The following is a 21,413-nucleotide window of genomic DNA, read 5'->3' as shown; positions in this document are numbered from 1 at the left end:
CCACCAGGGGAGCATCCGGCTCGCTTGGTTAAAACAGACCCAAAAGGCAGTAAAGCTCATTGAACAGAACTTATCCAAACACATTTAGTTTTTTAAGCAGGCACACACACAGGGCCCATGCATCGGGTTAATTTAAAATGAATAATTATCTAAAATTGCTATAATTATTTCTCAAATCTTCCTCAGGCATTACATTTTCAGAAAATAATACAATGAAAAAAAAACTGATTTATTGTGTTAATTCATGTATTTGTTTCAACTTATTTATGAATCCAGAAAAAAATGTGTGATGCCTTTTCCAACAGTGGGTGCTGCAGCACCCTCAGCACCCCTACTTCCCAAGGCCATGGTAAAAGGGAAGCCAGGTAAAGCTGAATAGAACTGCCTTTACAGTTCATTTAAAGCTCCATATTATGCACATGTTGACCTCTTTTTAGTATCCCTCTTATCTGCAAGTCTTTATGTTATGGCTGCATGGGTTTCATTTAAGATAGAAGATAGAGCAACAATAATACAATGATCATTCATGCAATAAACGACTCATTTCATTAAATTAAAGAAAAGGCAACACGAAAGTCTGACTCATATTCACTGAACTAATGCGCGTAAAGGCAAAGTCTGCCTCTAGTTTCACTACTGCATACTTCTTTCTCACATGCAGGGATCACATTAAAAGTCTGTACAGGTATGCCTAACCCATGTGCATTCAATCCTGACAGCTATGATACTTTCTTGATTGTTAAAGCTGCTGTGAAGCTTCAATCTCGAGCTGAATGTCTTCAGACTGATCGTGGTTAGTGAAACTGACTTCATCGTCAAACACAAACTCACCTCTCGTCTCGTAACTGCTGCATCAGCGACATGATGTGGATCACAGGTGGATGGTAAGCAAGCAGCAAACTTTAAAGTGTACCTCTGTTTGTTGAAGCCTGAACTGTCACGGTAAATAACAGCAGACTGAAGTGCGTCTGAAACTGTGTGCATGCGTAACCGTGCGGAACCAAGCAACAGGAAGCCAGAGTTCCCCAAAAGGTCCAGAGGATGGTGCTTTACATCTGAACCAGTGAAGTTACGACAAGGGCGGGGTAAGTGAGACAGACAGGGCGGCGGACCGCAGGAGGATCAGAAACTTCTAACAGATCACACTCATTTTTATTTATAGAGCAGGTTTCACACATTCAAACAGGCAGACCAAAGTGCTTCACTAAAGAGCAGAGAGACAGAAAACAACAGCATGAGGTAAAAGTGGAAAGGACAGTGATATAAAATACTTCAAAAGTAAAATCATGACGATCAAATCAATAAAATAAAATCAGATACATTTCTGAAAAATAAAATAAAATCATCCCAATAAAATCAATAAAATATAATCAGAGAAATGTCAGAAAAATAAAACAAAATTAAATTATTTCAATAAAATCAATAAAATTAAATCAATAAAAATAAAATCAATAAAATAAAATCAATAAAATAAAATCATCACAATAAAATCAATAAATATAATCAGAGAAATGTCAGAAAAATAAAACAAAATAAAATCATTTCAATAAAATCAATGAAATAAAATAAAATCATTACAATAAAATCAATAAAATATAATCAGATAACTACCTGAAAAATAAAGTGAAATAATCCTAAACTATAATTTAATGAGATAGTATAAAATAAAATAGATTTAAATGATGCTACAACAATGGTCAAAGTGGTAATGAAAGGTGGAGTATGAGTTCAAATAAGCTGCATAAACACTCAAAACTGATTTTTCTAAATAAAGTCATCAATGCAAAAAATTAAAAGTTAAATATTATTTCCATTTGTGTGTTTTTCCCCCGAAAATATTGTAGCAGATTAATGGATTCTGCTTTGAAATATCCAGCTCTCAAATGTTTTTTTCACACCCTATGACAACATGGACGTTTTTTAACATTGATTTATTGTGAAGGTTGAAACTCAGGGGAGAAATAACAACATCTGTAACTTTACGGAATAGATAGAAGTCATTTTCAGAAATGAATCCCCTGATGTCATAGGATTTAGATGTCTCAATAAATATAGTAGCACATCTAAAACAACCAGTGAGTGTTTGTAAGTGCTTTACAAGGAAAAAAAGTACACAAAGACAACAATAAACAACACAACATATTTATATGAAAAGTCAAATCAAGTAAAATCTGTAAGGTGTTAATGTTCTCATCTTGAGGAGAAGGCCAAGAAGAAGAGATGGGTCATCAATAATGATTTAAAACATTCAGTAGTGTTGTTCTCTGTTCCAGAGATTGGGGGCAGCTATTGCAAAGGCTCGATCCCTTAAGCGATTCCTAGGCACATCCAGAAGCAACTGGTTGGTTGAGCTGGAGTGTAAACATGGAGAAGATCAGCCAAGTAGGATGGTGCAAATCCATTGAGGGCTTTGCAAGTTAGCAAAGACATTTTAAAATCAATCCTGTGACGGTCAGGAAGCCAATGACAGCATGCACCAAAGGTGTGACGTGCTCCCTCTTTTTCTTACCAGTCAGGAGGCGAGCGGCAGCATTTTGAGCGAGCTGCAGGCACTGAATGGACGACATGTCTAAGACCACACACAAAGAATTACAATAGTTGAGCCTTGAGGTGATAAAGGCATAGATCATCTCTCTCTGAATCTTTGGGAGGGAGATACGCCTTTACCTGAGCTATAAGTCTCAGGTGGAAGAAGCTGGACTTAACAACAGAGGAAATCTGTTCATCAAATTTAGCTTAGCTTGTTCACAAAAAAAAATCTCATCCTGTTGTCTTTTAAAAGTAAAATGTGTCAGATATTAAGAATCTTTGCCCTGGAAATTTTAACAAAAATGGCCGCCAGTTGTTTCAGATACTAAAAATAACTTTATATTATTAGTCAGTCTTTCTGCTGATGGTCTTGTTTGGTCTTCTCAGTCACACAGAGACAATACATTTAATTTCAGTCTGTGTCTTAACCAGCTCAAAACTCCTCACAGGAGCTTTAACACATAATCATGGGACCAGAGTTAGTGTGTACGTCAACTATAATCACAATCATCTGTAACGAGCTACATAATCAACAGTGATTCAGGCCAGTATCATATTTGGACAGCTTGTTAGAGACGTGTTTACAGGGCTCTGTATTTGACATTTCTGGATGGCTGTCTGTGTACTCGTCACGCAGGCTGTGATTTGGCAGAGGCAGCAATGTGCAGTGTTGTCTGCCAAATAGAGTAAAAACCAGCACCAATCAAAAACAAAAATGCCCAAGCCCCACTACACCACCTGATCATGCATCTGGCTTTTATTCTAACATGTAGATTTTGGTCCAGAAACTTAGAATAACAGCATGTCGACTCAGAATGCTTCTTTATTTGCAGGAACCTGAAACCATTAGCAAAAATAGTCACTCATAAAACAAACAAGGCAGTTGTTTTAAGGGTGAACACTGATTAAAATCATATTTAGTTCACACTGTATTTAATTTAGTTCCTGCTGCAGGGGTCACTGTACTAAAATCATCCACTGTGAATGATTTTTTAAAAGCAGCTTTTAAAAATAGAAACCTTCAGGGTAAAATTCTGTCCTGAGACTCCCAAAGCACTTCACAGAGAGTGACCTTTCACTGATCATACTTTTAAGTCTTCACTTTCATTCAACAGTTCACACTTTATGTGGAGCAGTTTGTGCACAGCAGCACCATCCTAACCATCAATAAATCACTCCCACATCCAGTTTGACTGATTGGCTTAAATACTGTAAACAAGCAAGATGGTTGTTGTCTATTGTGAGCACCTTCCAGCCTCCCACGCGGCACCACACAATGAAGGATTAATTCATGTCACGCTAACAATGAGCACAGCCGTACTCCAGAGTAGAAATTCTATTTTGATTGTGGAAACAGCTTTTGACTTTGACTGAATGAGCGACATCCTCTTTTTGAGGATTTGATCTGGAGATTTACGGACGTTTAGGCCAAGTGTGTTGCCCACTTGAGTTATGAGATATCTTCCCATTGGTATAATTCTTTATCAGGTTGAACTGCCAAACAAATCAGCTTTTGAATGCTTCAGTATGATGAAGTAAATTCACTCAAGGAGAGTTGTATGTACAGAGCCATACAAGCTGGAAAAAGATGACAACTGAATAGTTAATCTGGGTAATCTGACTTTTTACAATCCGCAGTCAGGGACAGTGATGTGTGTATGAGACATTTTACCTATGTTGTTTTTGTTTTTTGTTTTTTGTCACTTGCACAATCACCACAAGGGGAACTTCAGGTAAACGGGCAGGTAAATGCTACAAAAGGGGCACAGGTGAAGCAGTGATCTTGGGAACGGGAAGAGCACACGGTTTTTACCTTAATCTTAGACACCACTGTTACCCTCATCACGCATACCACCTTCAAAGTAAGTTGTCTGTACCTGTTTTTTCATTTGGATCAATAAATAGTAAGAAATAACACAACAATAACCTCGGATTGGACATTGGACTCTTTTAGAAGCGTGTCAAAAACACCTCACTTCCGCACCAGGTCAGAACAGTCACTACAATGTGTATGCAGGCTTGCTAGTCGTACCTAAAATCTCTAAAAGTAGTGTGGGAGGTAGAACCTTCAGTTATCAGGCCCCTATCCTTTGGAATCATCTACCAGTCAGGGTCCGGGAGGCAGACTCTCTCCACTTTTAAGAGTAGGCTTCAAACTTTCCTTTTTGATAAAGCTTATAGTTAGAGCTGGATCAGGCTTGGACCAGCTTTTGTTATGCTGCTATAGGCCTAGACTGCCAGGGGGAACTGGCGCACTGACACACTGGGATCCTAGCTCACCCCCTTCCCCCCAACCTCTTGATCACTTACTTTAACTCTGCCTGTCCCATTAAAGTTACTAACCATAGACCTTTCTGGAGTCCCTGAGCTCCCTTGTCTCGTAGATTCCTCTGAGCTGCCGTAGACGTCCTCCTGCTGTAGATGTCCCAGACTCCAGCTGATACGGACGTGCTGGACTCCAGCGGCAACAGCTTCTACTACTCGTCTCATCACTATTAACTCTCTCTCTTACTCCCCTCTATCCCTCTTTCCAGACCCAACTCGGTCAGGCATGATGGCTGTCTAACATGAGTCTGGTTCTGCCCAAGGTTTCTGCCTGTTAAAAGGAAGTTTTTCCTCACCACTGTAACTAGCTAAATACTGCGATGTGCAATGCTCATGATGGATTAAGGTGCGGTCAGACTGAGTCTTACCCTGTCTTGAAGTTGGGTCTCTGTTCATAATTTGACATAGAGTGGTCTAGACCTCCTATGTTTGTAAAGCGTCTTGAGATAACATTTGTTGTGATTTGGCGCTATACAAATAAAGGTCGATTGATTGATTGATTGATATAGATGAATACAATAAAACTTAACAGACAGATTATGAAGTCTTTGAAAAAAGGTGGGCTCCTTTAAAGCCTTAGCTCACTCTAACAGAAATAATTTAACATTCAGTCAAACCCATTTCCAAAGTTTACGTGCTCCTCAAACAGACAAGTTTGTTCACATTCTAGATGTTCTCCAGCAGGCCGCTGCATCAGCTCTGTGTGAGTTCAAACACAGCATTAGTCTGAATGCAGCAAAGGGGTTAATCTACAACTTTTTAAAAACAGGTTGCATCATGCACGCTAGTTGTGTCAATGTTGGTTTTAATCATTTCTCAGACCTGCTTTAGAGAGAGAAAATGTACTGAAAATTCAAAGCAGGCACATGTTGACTGTAATAGACAAAAAACCTTAATATTAAAAATGAAGGTGTATTTCTTTTTATGCTGCAGTTACTTGCAACATGATGTTTTCTGACACTGTTATCTCGCTTGTAACAGTGGGATTTAAATTTGTGCGTGCTTTATCTTTAAAGCTGCGATCAGGAGATAACCTGTCCCCTCCACCTGTTTAGTCAACATCAACCCTTTTTCTTTGCAGCACCCTCTGACATTCCTTCTTTCTTCTTTCACTTCTTATCTCATCTGAAGTTGTATGTGCACATTCTCCAAGTCACACGCACACCCTTTCACAAAGCATGCTCTGACAGAGCTGACCTTTCAACGTGGTCGTTGACGGTTTCGAGTCACTGCAGACGAGAGCTGTTGATTGCTGAGACTTGAAGTCGGGGGAAATATCTGGAGTAAAAACGAGGGGCGCAGTTCAGGAGGTGATTAAAGCCTATAACACTAGATGTCAGCAAAGTCTTTGCTGTGCAGGAGCTCTCAGCCTTTGGTTTACTGCCAGATCTGAAGTCTCTTTACAAGTGCTCCAGATAACATCTGGGTTATTGATTGAGTTCTCACTTTTAATCAGACTTGATTCATCTGATGGTTCTTTGGGACATCCGTTTTCTGAGCACTGTCATCCTAGTTGTCAGCTTATCACACTTGTTATCAATACCCAACTGACTACATACCTTCAGCTGCAACTCCTAAGGACAGACAATCCACCGCTGCCTCCAGCTCCTGCAGTTTGCATTGTCACTCCACCTGAATTGCTGCATCAGTGACCACACACACACAGACTACAAACACCAAAGGACAGTAGCTGCACGCTTCAGTAAATCAAACATGGTGTGTTTAACCCTGACTAATGTTCACTACTTGTTGCACTTATTGTTTGCATTAAGATAACAGCATGTGCATACATATTTGAGAGTATGCTCAACATATTTTCATGCAAACAATGAAAACAAAGGCGACTACAAGAGACATGGAAGGAGTAAATGTGGGAGTGTGTGTGAGGAAAAACTCTATAGGTGTGAACGTTTGTTTGTGTTTGTAACACAACGTCTGAGCGACAGAGTAAGTGATTCTCTGTGTGTACAAAAGACAAGAGCAAAGTAAAAGCAACAGAGCGTGATGGTGCAGAGAGGAGTCTGTGTGAGTCTGTGTGAGTGTGTGTGCATCAGTGTGTGTGACGCTAGATCTATTTCTATGCAGCCTTTAAAATGCTGCTCATATAACAGACCATCACCGGCCCTGAATCGCAGAAACGCTTTTCAAGGGTTTATTTGTCTTCAAGGCCAAAGCAGCTGCCCCAGTGTGTGTGTGTTTACCTGTGTGTGTGAGCTTGTGTTTACGTGTGAAAGAAGGTTTATGCATCTGTTATAGTGTGTGATGTTTCACTGCTTGTATAAGGTTTATTATGCTAGCACTGGAATACGACCGTGAAACACAAGTACACTCTAAAAGGTCTAATAATGGAATATAATAAGGCATAAAGATGAAAGATAAAGTATAAAACAGACACATAAATATTATATGTGCAAGCTCAGAGAAAGAGGAGAAGAGAGACTGACAGCAAGTGTCAACAGACAGTTTGTGTTTACTGTGATGACAGCCGGTTACTGGGCTGACATCATGTGGAAGCAGAGAGAGGAAGGGGTGAGCATGAGCAGAGTGCTAATGTCACAACCTCCAAGTTTCTCTTTGACATTTAAAATCCTCTGCTTCAAAAGTGACCCCAAAAGGGACTCCATGTTTGTTTGTTTGTTTGTTTGTTTGTTTGTTTGTTTGTGGGGTTTTAAGTGCATCACTAAGAATGCATTTGGAGATGTTAGCGTTCCCCAAGATGTTAAAGGAACTCTCTCTCTGTAAGATTGATCTAAGAAGAATAGTTGAAGAATAGAAGACGTGGAAAATAGCAAGAAAAAAATAGGGTGAAGGTAAAGAGCAAAAGTTGTTAATTGTATGTTAGATTTAGTCAAATTAATCAAATTTGACATGACAGGTTATTTGTTTTTCAGATCCTGGGGTGATCAGACTAGTTTTGTGTACATTTGGACACACCTTAGACAATACATAGAATATGTTTGAGAAGAGCTGAATGATGACTTTGGCATTTAGCAGTTTGTTTCCAGGATATATATATAATGCAAGATGAAGAGCACAGATTTGCAAGCCAGAGGACATTTGATTTGTCTTTGTTGCAACTAGGATAAGTGCAGAGTTTTAGGATGTGAAGGTTATGTGTAACTGCTGCATGAACTAAATAAAAAGACTATGATCCAGTGTGATTCAGGCCTAAACATCAAGTTTAACTTGGTTTTAACCTTCATGCATGATCATCCTCTGGACTGCATATTAACAAATCAATAGGGACAGTGCCTGTGGAGTGGCAGACCGGGGTGGTGGTCCCCACTTTTAAAAAAAGGGGACTGGAGAGTGTGCTCCAGTTATCGGGGTATCCCACTTCTCAGCCTCCCGGGGAAAGTCTACTCCAGGATGCTGGAAAGGAGGCTCAGACCGGAAGTTTAACCTCAGATACAGGAGGAACAATGTGGTTTTCGTCCTGGCCCAGGGACAGTGGACCAGCTCTTAATCCTTGCAAGGCTCCTGGAGGGTGCATGAGAGTTTGCTCATCCAGTCTACATGTGTTTTGTGGACTTGGAGAAGGCCTACGATCGTGTTCCACGGGAGCTCTTATGGGGGGTACTGCGGGAGTATGGGGTTGGGGGCTGCTACTGCGAGCTATTCGATCCCTGTACGACCAAAGTGAGAGCTGTGTCTGCATTCTTTGCACAAAGTCTGACACGTTCTCAGTGTTTGTTGGTCTCCGCCAGGGTTGCCCCTTTCTCTCATTCTGATGCAGTTAAATGTAGCAGAGGTTTGAAATATCTGCCTGAACGTTACAAAAAATGTACCTCTATTAGGTAAATGTCTCATTTATGTGAGGTATATCCTTAGCCTGTAATTTGGGGAAGTAAGAAATGTAGATATGCACGTGGATGTTATGGTGCAATACATTTGAAGCATAATGAAAAACCTTAATTAGAAATGAGCCTATGGTGAACAAGGCGAGGAGCTGATAAATAGAAATAATAACCTCCAACATAACAGTTTTTCCTTACAGGAGGTGTTTATGACCAGCCTCCACATGCCCAGAGTGCACCTGCATCTCTGTTTTTCTTATGAAATATCTGCAGTGAGTCTGCTGACCTTACATAACACTCTGCAGCGCTCGGCTCAACTATGACCTTAGAAGAAGTCTTTCTGTAAGAGGAGTTAAAATGCTTTTGTTGGTTAGCAGAGCCTTTAATATATGTGGTTTGAAATACAGACAAATAATTATTGTCTGTAGCAATAAGATGAGTTTTAAATAAGTTTAGTTTGTATGTTTGTATGAATATTTGAAGCATAAATCTGTAAATGAACTTGAGCTCTTAATGCTTTAATCTGCTACAGTAATCTTGTCTCGCTGTCCCTAAACATAGTACATACTGAACAATCAGAATGACTAACTGGAAGCTACCAGGGAAATGTGGATTATTATTTGCCTCATTACTTAACAGGTTGACTATGTAACAAGCCAAACTGCCAGCAACTTGGTGCATTCCTTTTAAAACTCACCATCTCCCACACACACGCCCACACACACCAGCCGCAACGATCGCACTAAATATACCACAATAACCAGAGCCTGCAGTGCAGTCATGCTCGTTTGGCAAAGAGCGGGGCTTCCTTCTCCCACTCTACTGTACATGTTAGCATGAGCCGAGCGTGTGAGGGTGTGCAGGGCGTTTAAGTCACCAACACTAATGAGTGGAAAACGGAGGAAGTTACTGAAGCATCTTCAGTGCTAATTTTGTATTCACTATGAAAGTATAATTACATTGTTTGAACAAGTTAGTTTCATTGCTCTTTGTATTCAGGGCAGGGAATAAAAGATTGAGATGTCACGACAAAAACAGAACATTTATACTCCTTTATATTCCTCTTCATCTTTTTGTTGTCTCGTCTAAAAGAGTTATCAGTTGTTTTAAAACTTTGTGTGGTTGCCTTTAAGCATGAGCACAAAACAAACACTCTTTCATCATCATCAATCATCTGTCTGTCTCCAGTCGTGTCCTAGACAAGTTATTATAATAGTTAATCATTTTATTTGTAGAGCACTTTTCAAAATCCAAGTTACAAAGTGCTTTACATGGGCAGCAAAATAAAATAGGCTTTTGTAAAATCACACAAGTCAAGATAGAGAAATAAAAAATATTTTAAAAGACATAAAATTCCCCTAAAATAACTCTGAAGGAATAACATTATTTCAAAATATATTTTTTAAGACGGTTGAAATAAAATAAAACAAGATAAAATAAAATAAAATTAATAAAACATAAATAAATCTATACATAAAAAAATTAAATAAAGTTAAATTAAATTAAATTAAATTAAATTAAATTAAATTAAATTAAATTAAATTAAATTAAATTAAAGGCTCTACGATAAAAGTATGTTTTCAGAAGAGATTTAAAAGAGCCCACTGACCCAGAGGACCTGATCTCCTCGGGCAGCTTATTCCTAAGTGTCAGACCCCTCACTGCGATCGCCCTGTCCCCTTTCGTTTTCATTTTTGTATTTTGAATGCACAATAAACCTCTGCCCGAGGATCTCAATGCACGCGTCAGGTACTAAAAGTTCTGCTATATAGCTTGGAGTAAGTCCATATAGAGCTTTAAAAGTAATCAGTGAAATCTTAAAATCAATTCTAAAACATACAGGGAGTGTTGAGCCGCATTTTGTAATAACGGTGCATTTTGTAATAAACGTCCAAAATGTAATAACTTTTTCATTTCATTTTGTAATAAGCCGCATTTTGTAATAAACTGCCGCATTTTGTAATAAACTGCCCCAACGCATTTTGTAATACATTTTGCCGCATTATGTAATAAGTTATTACATTTTGAGAAGATTATTACAAAATGCGGCTTTATTACAAAATGAAATTAAAAAGTTTTTACATTTTGGACGTTTATTACAAAATGCACCGTTATTACAAAATGTGGCTCAACAGGGAGCCAGTGCAAGGAAGCTAAAACCGGAGAGATGTGGTCTAATATTTTGGATCTGGTTAAAAACTCTGGCAGCAGAGTTCTGTACAGTTTGGAGATGATCAAGGGATTTGTTGTGCAGGCTGCTAAAAAGACTGTTACAATAGTCCAGGCGTGATGAGATAAAAGCATGTAAAATCATCTCTGTGTCTTTAAAAGTTAAAACGGACTGAATCTTAGAAATATTTCTGAGGTGATAAAAACATGACTGTACAAGTTTTGTAGTATGTTGTTCGAAGGTCAAATTGCTGTCAAACCAGACGCCAATATTCTTTGCAGCAGGTTTGATGTGACTGAAATTAATCCATATGTATTTCTGTACCTCTCTGTCCTTGTCTCCTGACATGTCTTCTCATTATGAATCCTTCCAGTGTTGGCCTCCCCACCTCGCCCTAACCTCTCTTGTCTTACACTGCTGCAGAGAGCTGATGAGGTGTAATTCAACCGTGAGGAGGCAGTCTGAGGGCAGGACACTGCAGAGCACAGGGTCAGAGGAGGACATGTCGAGAGAGGAGGAAAAACAGATGTAAAAATTAGCAGATAGAAGTGATTATGTGTAAGGAAGATGAGCAACACACGCCTAGGACTGTGCCTCCTCATGCTGTTTGTCTATTGACTATAATGCATGCACCTACCATAAATGAATCCTCACAGGGCCTTTAAAGGCAGAAGTAAAGAGAGTCAGAGTGAGTAAAAAGGATGAATAAAGAAGAAAGAGAGAGTTACACAAGCTGTCAGCGTCCTGACAGGATAGAGATTGACAAGTGAACAAAAGAGGAGGCGTACACAGATATGGATGCAGAGAAAGGGAGGCAGTTGTGTTTTTTGATATGGTGAAGGGAAACCGGAGAGGAGATACGAACAACGGATTGGGAATTAAGTGGAATGAGCTTGAATAAAAACGACAGAAGGAAAGTTACTGTGAATAAAGTGAAATGGAGTGAAGTGTGCAAAGTGCAAAAAAGAGAGAGAGAGGTGAGCTCAAAATTGTACTGAAAGTGCTCTGTAGTCACAGATATTACAAGTGTTTGTTAGACTTCTTTTTCTATGAGTTACTCGATGATGTAATGAAAGCTGCATTGATGCATAGATGTGTATCACCACACGGGGACAGAATTGCACAAGGACTCCATAGTCTGAAAATCACAGTGAGGTGTTTGTGAGGTGACAGATTTTTGATCTTTTCCATCACCTCAGGGAGATAGCTGGATTATAATGATGAATTAATTAATGTTACTATTTAATTTAATTTAGATTGTTTATTTCAAACATGTAAAAAAGAAACAACAAGCAGACAGACCAAATATTTAGAGGTATACTGCTTACACACGAGTTTGGAGTATTCTGAACTCGTACTGACAGCTCATTAGTCACTCTCTTTTTGCTCTGTTTTTAGTTTCCTACAACTCCAGGAATGTAGCTGGATTGAGTGGAACACTTTTCTTGTTAGTTAGTCTCTCTTTTTTTTTTTTTACAAACAACACCTGCTTATTGATTCTGGAAACAAGCTTGACGAGAGCACTGAACCAAATCAGCAGAGTTGCATGTGACAAACCAAAACATAGTGCTAAAAGATGCTAAAATGCTCTCTCCTAAATTCAGGGAAATTTGAAATTCAGATTAAATGCTGTATGAGTTCTACTCTACAAGTTACAGTATCAGCCTGAAACATTTCATCCTTTGTTTTAAATCAAAACCAGCACTACCTACAACTGTTTACCTTATGGAGCTATCAAGCGGCAACCTCCGGTCTCAAAATATGAAGCCCATGTGGAAGTGTTATAAACTGCAATTCATAGAGAATCCGCTTGAGGCTGGCTGCAGAAACCCCAGAAACCACATACACACCAATTCAAAAAAGATGATCTTTGCAGCATTAATAAACATGTTCAGAAGATATTAAGATTACAAGTTTTGCCCAGATAAGGACACGACTGACTTGACTGACAGGCGGGAACACATAGCTGTTGGCTAAGAGGCTCAAACCCCGCCTCTTTACCTCACACTAAGTTTGGTTGAGTTCAGCATTACCATTATGACTCATGGCAACGATTGGCTTCAAAACAGCGCTCAGTAACTGATGGGTGACGTCCAGGATATTATGTACATTATTTATACAGTCTATGGTAACTATTCAATAGCAAAGTATGGTTAGGGTTTTACAAGCTTTTTGGTCCTCTAGAACCATTGTTCTCAAAGTGGGTAGGTCTGAAGTATTAACATTGATACGTTTTACAATACAAATAGTTCCAAGGGAAATAAGAGTGCAAATGGTAGTAAGCATGTGCTTTAGTGATGGTTAGGGTTAGGGTTAGGGTTAGGGTTAGGATTAGGATTAGGGTTAGGGTTGTGATTAGGGTTAGGATTAGGGTTAGAATTAGGGTTAGGGTTAGGGTTAGGATTAGGGTTAGGGTTAGGGTTAGGATTAGGGTTAGGATTAGGGTTAGGGTTAGGGTTAGGGTTAGGGGTAGGATTAGGGTTAGGGTTAGGATTAGGGTTAGGGTTAGGATTAGGGTTAGGGTTAGGATTAGGATTAGGGTTAGGGTTAGGGTTAGGGTTAGGATTAGGGTTAGGGTTAGGATTAGGATTAGGGTTAGGATTAGGGTTAGGATTAGGGTTAGGATTAGGGTTGTGATTAGGGTTAGGATTAGGGTTATGATTAGGGTTAGGGTTAGGATTAGGGTTAGGATTAGAGTTAGGGTTAGGGTTAGGGTTAGGATTAGGGTTAGGGTTAGGGTAAGGGTTAGGATTAGGGTTAGGGTTAGGATTAGGGTTAGGATTAGGGTTAGGTTTAGGGTTAGGATTAGGGTTAGGGTTAGGATTAGGGTTAGGGTTAGGGTTAGGATTAGGGTTAGGGTTAGGGTTAGGGTTAGGATTAGGGTTAGGTTTAGGATTAGGGTTAGGTTTAGGGTTAGGATTAGGGTTAGGGTTAGGATTAGGGTTAGGATTAGGGTTAGGTTTAGGGTTAGGATTAGGGTTAGGGTTAGGATTAGGGTTAGGGTTAGGGTTAGGGTTAGGGTTAGGGTTAGGGTTAGGTTTAGGATTAGGGTTAGGTTTAGGGTTAGGATTAGGGTTAGGGTTAGGGTTAGGGTTACGATTAGGGTTAGGGTTAGAACCAACCTCATGCAAACAGAACCAGAACCAATTTCAAGCAAACATAACCAGAACCGAACTCATGCAAACAGAACCAGAACCAAACTCAAGCAAACAGAACCAGAACCAAACTCAAGCAAACAGAACCAGAACCGAACTCATGCAAACAGAACCAGAACCAAACTCCAGTAAACAGAACCAGAACCAATTTCAAGCAAACAGAACCAGAACCAAACTCCAGCAAACAGAACCAGAACCAAACTCAAGAAAACCGAACCAGAACCAAACTCATACAAACAGAACCAGAACCAATTTCAAGCCAACAGAACCAGAACCAAACTCCAGCAAACAGAACCAGAACCGTACCAGAACCGAACAAGAACAGAACCACTACCGAACCAGAACCGAACCAGAACCGAACCAGAACCAAACCAGAACCGAACCAGAACCGAACCAAAACCGAACCAGAACCGAACCAGAACCAAACCAGAACCAGAGCCGAACCAGAACCGAACCAAAACCGAACCAGAACCAGAACCAGAACCGAACCAGAACCGAACCAGAACCGAACCAGAACCAGAACCGAACCAGAACCGAACCAGAACCAGAACCGAACCAGAACCGAACCGGAACCGAACCAGAACCGAACCAGAACCAAACTCAAGCAAACAGAACCAGAACTAAACTCAAGCAAACATAACCAGAACCAAACTCAAGCAAAGAGAACCAGAACCAACTCAAGCAAACAGAACCAGAACCAGAACCAGAACAAAACTTGAGCAAACATTATTAATGTCCTCAGGTTGGCATTGAGAAAAATCAGATGCATCAGCTTGGATGGGCTGATCCGATTTCTCCTCTCAGTGAGTATTTGCCCGGTCTTTGAGAAGAACCCTAACCCTCTCGGAAGGAACAGATGTAGCCAGGATACACAGCCTCCCCTCCATCACCTGTATCCTATATCCTCACATGTGATTGGCCGCATGGCCGCCATGCTGACCAATCAAAACAAAGGTCTGCTGTGAGCAGGGCTGGGGCTGAGCACTGAGAGAGCTAAGCAGGGAAAGGAAAAAACTGGGAGCCGGCTCTCTCTCAATGTGAGCCGGGTCTTCTGATTCACTTTAAAGCATCGGCTCTCAGAGCCGCAGCTTTGGATCATGACACATCACTAATGTGCTTAATCTGTGTTACAATTATGCGGGGGTGCTTGGACAATTTTCTCACCTGTAAGGGGGCCCTGGCTCCAAAAAGTTTGAGAACCCCTGCTCTAGAAAAAGTTGTAAAAAGGTAGAACACCTACAGTACATGTGTTAAGTGTGTGTACAAGACCGTAAAAACAGCACAGCTCTGTCTGAGTAAATTTCTAGTATATCAATCACCCCATATAAAATTTTTTGTTTCAAAAAGTGGCATCTGTGGCAGTGAAGAAGATGAAGATGAGAAAACAAATCAAAGCAGATGAGAGTTAGAAGAAGACAAAAGAAGAAGAGGGTCAGCAGGGAGTGGATATGTACTGAGGTCACACAGATAAAGGGGTATGATTAACATGCCTGAGTGTGAATTGTTGATGCTGTATTGTATGTGTCATGTCCTGACAACCATCCTGCAACTTCTCCCAGAATAAAGAGAACACTGAGAGGTGGGGATGTGACAGGACAGCGGGGGTAAATGGGGTACATGTGTATTTCTTATTGTGCTCTATTGCCCAACTCATCTTACCTTCATCTTCACATCTCTCTTCTCTCTCCATCACCTCTCCTCCTGCACTCTGCACTTAACCACCCTTCGTTCAGGTAAGACAGAAAATGAATATTTAATGTTAGAGGAGGAGAGAATCGCTGTTTGAAAATCACACACAATAAAAAAGCAGAGTTGTGGGCTGTAGCGAACAGAAAAATGAAATTGATGACTGCTGGGGTCATCTGTGAAAGCAAATATTCTGCAATGCAGTGAAATGCAATAAATTGTGAGTTGTATGAATAATTTATCTGAGGTGAAACACAATGATCATAATTTATTTTGTAGCTGCAGAGGGGGCAACAGGGTTGCTTTGCATTCGAATTAGAAAATAAAAAATGATCAGGGTGTCGTTAGAAATGTGGTTATTTCTCACATTTGAAGCTTCCTGGAGTGAAAGGAATGAGCTCAGAGACTTTTCTGCACAGAACAGGAAGAGTTTAGCTTTCTAATGACAGGACAGGTTCCCCCAACACAGCTTTCATCTGTAAACCTCCGTGTCAGAGCTGTAGGAGACGTACCTTTGAACTTAGGGCTGAAGGAAAGCTCACAAAAATAGACTTCCACTCATAACTGGGATACATATGTCATGATTTCTGTGAGTTTTAAATGGTATGTTAACAAAACAGACAAGACATCAAGATGCAGAACAACTTGACACACCACAGCTGTCTGTCAGGGTTTGTTGTTGAGGGTTTAAAGATCAAGATAAGTGTCCTTCATGGTGATAGCTGGCTCTCTAATTCTGCAACATTGTCTCATAAAGTCAACAAAGCTCCATCTTCAAAACCTACAAGTAGACTCTCACTTATTGGCTTCTGTGGCCAAGTCAGTGCAGACACACGGCAGATGAAGAAAAGGTCGAGAAGAAGCAGTGAAGAGGATGATGATTCTGTCCTTTAGTGTGGAAGGGATGATATTTGTAGGAGTCAAGTCAGTGTACCCTGGAGAAGGAATGTCAAAGCTACCTGCTGGAGCTCTGTCTGTCTCTTATAGCACTGTGTAGCATAAGAAACATGTATGCACACACACAGAGCACACACTACCATGAAGAAATGGAGCAGGGTCCTCTTAGCAGCACAAGAAACATTCATCTAACACAAGTCTAACTCAATGATGGACCCTCCACGAGTTCAGCTCAGATCTGACACCTATTGGCGCCTATTTGGTACTGCAACTGAGGGACTTCTTCACCACATGATCTAACAGATAACACATGGTTTCAGCAACACTTGACCTTACTTGGCATCCTTTTCTAGTACATAGCATAACCACAATGTAGTTTGAGTGCAACATTAGACTGTTTTAAAATAAATATATAAATAGAGACAAATCTGGCACAGAAATGTTTGATATTTCTAGAAGTTTGGGGGACTTGTAACAGAGTATTTTAAGCATCATATGCAGCTCTCGGTAACCACCTCTTTTGTTTTCCTTGTTTTTTTTTATGTTGATCTAAAGTCAACCATGTGCAGGCAAGGTTTTCACCTCCCATGTAAATGCACTTCTGTTTTAGTCCTCCAACACGTCACATTGACCCTTTCAAACACACATTTATTCACTGATAGCAGAGGCTGCTAAGGTCAAACTGACCTCTAATCACATTCACACACAGTCACACACCTACGTATATGCCATCAGGAGCAACTTGAGGCTAAGTGTCTTGCCCCGGGACACTGCAGTGTGTGAACTGAAAGAGCTGAGGATGGAAAGACTACCCACTCTACCACTTAGCAGATAAAGTCAGTTATCACCTTCATTCCCAGCACTTCTGTACATAGATAATTCTAACTATTCAGCACTTCTGTATATACTTTATTACTATTTTATTTTATTTCATTTTGTCTTATTTGATCTTATCTTATCTTAACTTATCTTATTTTATTTTATCTTATTTTATTTTATCTTATCTTATCTTATCTTAACTTATCTTATCTAATCTTATTTTATTTTTATTCGCATTTATACCTTATTGGATTCCTTCTTTCTATTCATATTTTGACTTTCTTACATACTGTTTATAAGAGCATACTGTAATAACTGAATCCCCCCAGGATAAATAAAGTATTTCTGATTCTGATTCACTGTACTTCCAAATCAGTGCATTAAAGTCAAACCCCGTTACATCCAGCAACTGATTCTATTATCCAATCAGATGTGAGAATGCTAGCATTTTGTGTAAATGTATAAATGAATAAATGTGTGTGTGTGTGTGTGTGTGCCCTCAGTGTTCGCCAGACTGTATTTAAGCCTGATTTCAATTCTAAACCACGGCCTTGGGTTGTCTCCCCTGTTGTCTTGAGTTCCTTTGGCGCCACCCTATGAATGCTTAAGTGTAATTCCACTGGGTCAACCAGAGTCAAAATGCTCTTTGTGTGTGTCTGCATGAATTTTACATTTCCAGCCGACTGTATCATCACGTCTTTGTGTATCTCAAGGTCAGACCTTTTGTTCTCTTTCTATCACTGAAAAGATTCTCAGACACTAAACGTTTACAGTTTAGAGTTGGCTTTCAGCGTTTGTTCATAGTTCTCCACTCTTGTGTTACCATCCTGTCTGCACTCACACGTTTGAAGTACTTCAAGTTTATTTCTCACTGTGTACCTTTTGTGTCCTCTCTCTTCTCCTTCTGTCTCTCTCTGCAGCTGGCAAACTGACGATGACAGATCTGTTGAAGCCAGAGGACATCAAGAAATCTCTTGAATTCTTTGCAGGTCTGTTGCAGAGTTGACATTGATATTCTCAGTAGAAGCAGGCCTACAAAGTTCTTGATGGTTTTAAATACTGGCAGAGACCATGCAAACATTATTTATCTTTCAAACCATTCAGCAGTAGAATTATCCATCCTGCTCTACGTGTGTGTTGCTGTTTAAAATTCAGCAACTGTCTACTTCTGATTTCTAAACATGTCCCGCTAGTTAATGTAAAGATGTAACTGAGTTCTAACAGTTTGATGTCTCAGTCTGTACCTTCTGTCTTCATTTTGCAGGAGAAACATTTGACCCTAAAAAGTTCTTTGATTTGGTGGGGATGACGGCGATGTCAGCTGAAAGCGTCAAGCAGGTCTTCATGGTTCTGGATGTGGACGGTAGTGGCTTCATAGAGGAGGAGGAGCTCAAGTGAGGAACAAAAACAACACACACAAGGACCTGCTACACACAACACATACTGTATAAAGTGAACAGTAATATCATGTCTTCGCTGACATTGCACTACATTGATCCCTTTATGTACTTCACTCAGGTATGTACTGCAGGGCTTTTCAAAGGAGGGCAGAGAACTGACTGACGCTGAGACGAAAGCATTCCTCATAGCCGCAGACAAAGATGGAGACGGCAAGATCGGCATTGATGGTGAGAGAACAGAGGAGGAAATCTGTAAAGCATAATGATTTTTTTTACATATAGAAAAGAGAAGAAAATAATGTAGTGAGTGGGAAGTTTGCAGGTTAACATGCAGGCAGAACATGTTTTACTTCATATTCAGCCTCGGTGAGAAATGTAACCTGGATTCTAAAAGCTGAGGATGTCTTTGGTTTGTCACAAATCATAACATCTCCAGAGTGCTAGATGCTCACCATTCTGACTTGTTATGGATGTAAACTATTGTAGTGTTTAATCCTATAAAGCCAAGCGTATCATATCTGATACATCAGTTTTCTACATCATCAGTGTGATATATATTTTCTGAAAAAACCTGATGTATACAATCAGATACATGCAGTGCACGAATAATCCACCAAGTGTGAGTAATTCATGCACCAGAAGTACGTCACTTGAGACATCCAATATGTCAGCTGTGGATCAGAGACCCACTCGAGGTTTTTCAGGGATATTTTTACCAATTTTGAAAAAGTTTGGATGAAAAAAAACTTTCAAATTGTTTCTGAAACTTCATGAGGAATCCAGAAAGTTACTGGATTGATGCAATCTGAAACTAATTAATATGTCATTACTTAATTTATAGTCAAATCATGTTGAAAATGTGTGTATCAAAATTGATACAGCATGTATATAAGGCAGTTTATTTGCAGACCTGTCAATCATAATTTTATTGAATTTCATGTATTATGCATTCCATAAAGCAACATGCAGTCTTTTCATTATTTAAGAACATGTTTACATGACATAATCAGGTATATTAAGAGTAGAAATTGAGATATTTATAACGTATATTGTATTTTTATGAATGCAACCTGCTGTATCATGATAATAGATGACTAGTTGAATGTTACAATGGCTCCCTAGTAAATAATTGCCTTTTGTTCACTGATTTACACTAAAAAATTGAACAATTCAGAGAATAAATATACAATAATTTAGTTTTTTTTGTTACAAATGGCGTTGTCGTGCAATTTGGAAACAAATATTTCTAGGTTTGAAATAACTTTGGTAAAATTTTGAAGAAAACTCAAAGTTTAATAGGCTAAAAATTAAGTTTTAATATGTTTAATTTGTTTAAAAAAGAAGAAATGTTGAGCAAAAAAATGTATCAAATATGACACAAATTAAAACTCATATATGAAAATTTCTATTTTTATTATCTGTCAGAAGGTCCAATACACACTCCATTTTCAAATAATTAGAATTTTCTGACAATTATTTGATGGTTCAGGCTTTACAGGGTTAAATGCACCAAGTGACATGGTGCAAATGTATTGTGTTCAAAGCAGTATTTGGGTTATGATGAAGGTATGTCAGACAGAGACAAGATATATCGGACTAATCAGGTCATATTTTAGGATTTGTTCAGTGTTGATCTTTTCATCTGTTTCGATTTGTTGACAATTTGGATCACTTCCTGCTCTGAGGTAGATCTTTAGTTTGATAGAGTTTTCGATCATAGCTTCTAATGTTTTCATTCTTCTCTTTCAGAGTTTGAGACCTTGGTGCATGAGTAGGGGATGGATGAACACCCCCTTTTTTTCTCCTCCTCTTCCTCCCTGCATTCATATTTTGTAACTGCCACCTTCAAACTCCTCTCACCTTCCTCGGGACCCTGAACACGGAGTCAGACCAGGCCTGCTCTCTACGAAACACTACAGAAGCAGAGCAACAGGGAGTTACCATGAGGAGGCGTAAACAGGCACCAGTTTCATTTTTTATATATATTTAATCACACATGCTGTATGGGTTTCAGAATCATTGGAATGATTTCATGAAGATAGTTTGTGGTCTCAAAACAGGTGGTGCTAGTGCTGTAGGTGTAGATGTTACGAAGACTTCTTAATTCTTAATTTTCTTCCTTTATGTATTTCAGGTTGTGCTATTCTGTCTGATTGGTTTTACTTCTAGATGTTCACATATCAGTGCACTTTCCTCCCACTCCTCTTCCTCATCCACCTTTCCTCACCTCACCTCACCTCACCGCCTCTCCTTTCCTCTATCTTCTCCTCCCCCTCATTCCCTGCCCCCGATCAGATGATGTAGTAAATAAAAAGATATATAAGGAGAGCTGTGAAGAGAGTAAGAAATGATAATTAAAGAAACCTTGAATACTATCTGTCTCTTTAATGTTTGTTTCTCACAGTGGACACAAAAACTTAAACTCACGTATAATACAAGAACTGAACATCCCAAAACGTGTCGCTCACTGGGCAATGAAGATAATTCAATATTTACAATTCTAAGGTAAGAGGCTGTCTACGGTCATGAGAGGAACTTAAAATACTTTGCACTTGTGATCAATATAAAAATGGCCCTCATTGAAATTATAAGGATTAACATTTATATTTGAATCAAATACATCAACTTCTGATTT

The 21,413-nt window shown here is 39.4% G+C and overlaps 2 protein-coding genes across 2 annotated transcripts in view; one reads left to right on the top strand and one right to left on the bottom strand.

Moving 5' to 3' along the window:
- ncf4 (neutrophil cytosolic factor 4) overlaps positions 1-1,049 on the bottom strand; it is a 57,444-nt gene extending 56,395 nt beyond the window's left edge. The window contains exon 1 of the mRNA XM_034687641.1: positions 832-1,049. Within this exon, the coding sequence (XP_034543532.1) occupies positions 832-863 (32 nt within the window). The 5' untranslated portion in view covers positions 864-1,049. The remainder of the gene's footprint in view (positions 1-831) is intronic.
- On the top strand, positions 823-21,153 carry LOC117815759 (parvalbumin-7-like). The gene is made up of 5 exons (XM_034687662.1): positions 823-1,085; positions 18,299-18,367; positions 18,643-18,772; positions 18,897-19,006; positions 20,528-21,153. Exons 1-5 carry the CDS (start codon positions 983-985, stop codon positions 20,551-20,553), a joined length of 438 nt encoding a protein of 145 aa, XP_034543553.1. The 5' UTR covers positions 823-982; the 3' UTR covers positions 20,554-21,153.
- The last annotated feature ends 260 nt before the right edge of the window (positions 21,154-21,413 follow it).

This window comes from Notolabrus celidotus, chromosome 7 (assembly GCF_009762535.1).
Source record: "Notolabrus celidotus isolate fNotCel1 chromosome 7, fNotCel1.pri, whole genome shotgun sequence".
In the NCBI taxonomy this organism is placed as follows: domain Eukaryota; kingdom Metazoa; phylum Chordata; class Actinopteri; order Labriformes; family Labridae; genus Notolabrus; species Notolabrus celidotus.
The sequence above is the reverse complement of the archived record's forward strand: the minus strand, read 5'-3'. Positions and strand labels throughout refer to the sequence as shown.